The 682-nt window shown below is 72.0% G+C and overlaps 1 protein-coding gene across 1 annotated transcript; it reads left to right on the forward strand.

Annotated features, from left to right (window-relative positions):
• Positions 1-226: 226 nt before the first annotated feature.
• MNEG_15348 (hypothetical protein) lies at positions 227-467 on the forward strand (the record flags this gene model as incomplete). Its single annotated transcript, XM_014036182.1, has 1 exon — positions 227-467. A coding segment is annotated over one exon (241 nt), but the record flags the coding sequence as incomplete, so codon positions are not given.
• Between the last annotated feature and the right edge of the window lie 215 nt (positions 468-682).

Below are 682 nucleotides of genomic sequence, written 5' to 3' on the forward strand. Positions count from 1 at the left end.
CCCCCGAAGCCTCTGCCGCTCGTGCACAACCCATGCATGATGGGTAGGCAATAGGGGCAGCCCTGACGGCGCACGCGCTCAGGGGCAATCCTTGGTCCCACTCACCGGCGGCAAGCGACTGCACTCCTGCAGCCTGTGCTCCTGTGCCATGACGCCTGTTTGTCCCTCATGACCCATCCCAACAGCCTTTGACCCCACCTCACGGCCCCCATCACATGAACTCAAAATGCAGAAGCTGCGGGCTCTGGGGCTGCAGCAGAAGGCAGTCCAGGAGGCGGCAGACCAGGAAGACCCGGACTTCGACGCGGCAGCGGCGCCCGCGCCGGAGGCCGCCGCGCGTGCCGCCGCCGGCGGGAGGGGCGCCGCCCAAGCCGCGCCCGCGGGCGGCTCCAAAAAACGCGTGCGCTCCAAGAGCCGGCGGTCGCCGGCGCCCGCAGCATCACCCGCAAACGGCGCGGGCGCTGCGGGTGAGGCCGGGCGCCAAAGTGCGGCTGCCACACCAGAGGCTGCGGGGGGCAGAGAAGGTGACCCCTCTTCTGCTCTTGAGGAACAGAACCGCAGCGCCACATCAGACGCGCCGCCGCCGCCGGCGGCGGGCAGCGAGGGCGCCGCTGCCGCCGGCGACGAGGCGGGACAGCAGGCAGCGAAGAGGCGCAAGGCCGGGGCCAGCGCAGGCGCGGGC

This window comes from Monoraphidium neglectum (genome assembly GCF_000611645.1).
Source record: "Monoraphidium neglectum strain SAG 48.87 unplaced genomic scaffold scaffold05249, whole genome shotgun sequence".
Taxonomy (NCBI): Eukaryota; Viridiplantae; Chlorophyta; class Chlorophyceae; order Sphaeropleales; family Selenastraceae; genus Monoraphidium; species Monoraphidium neglectum.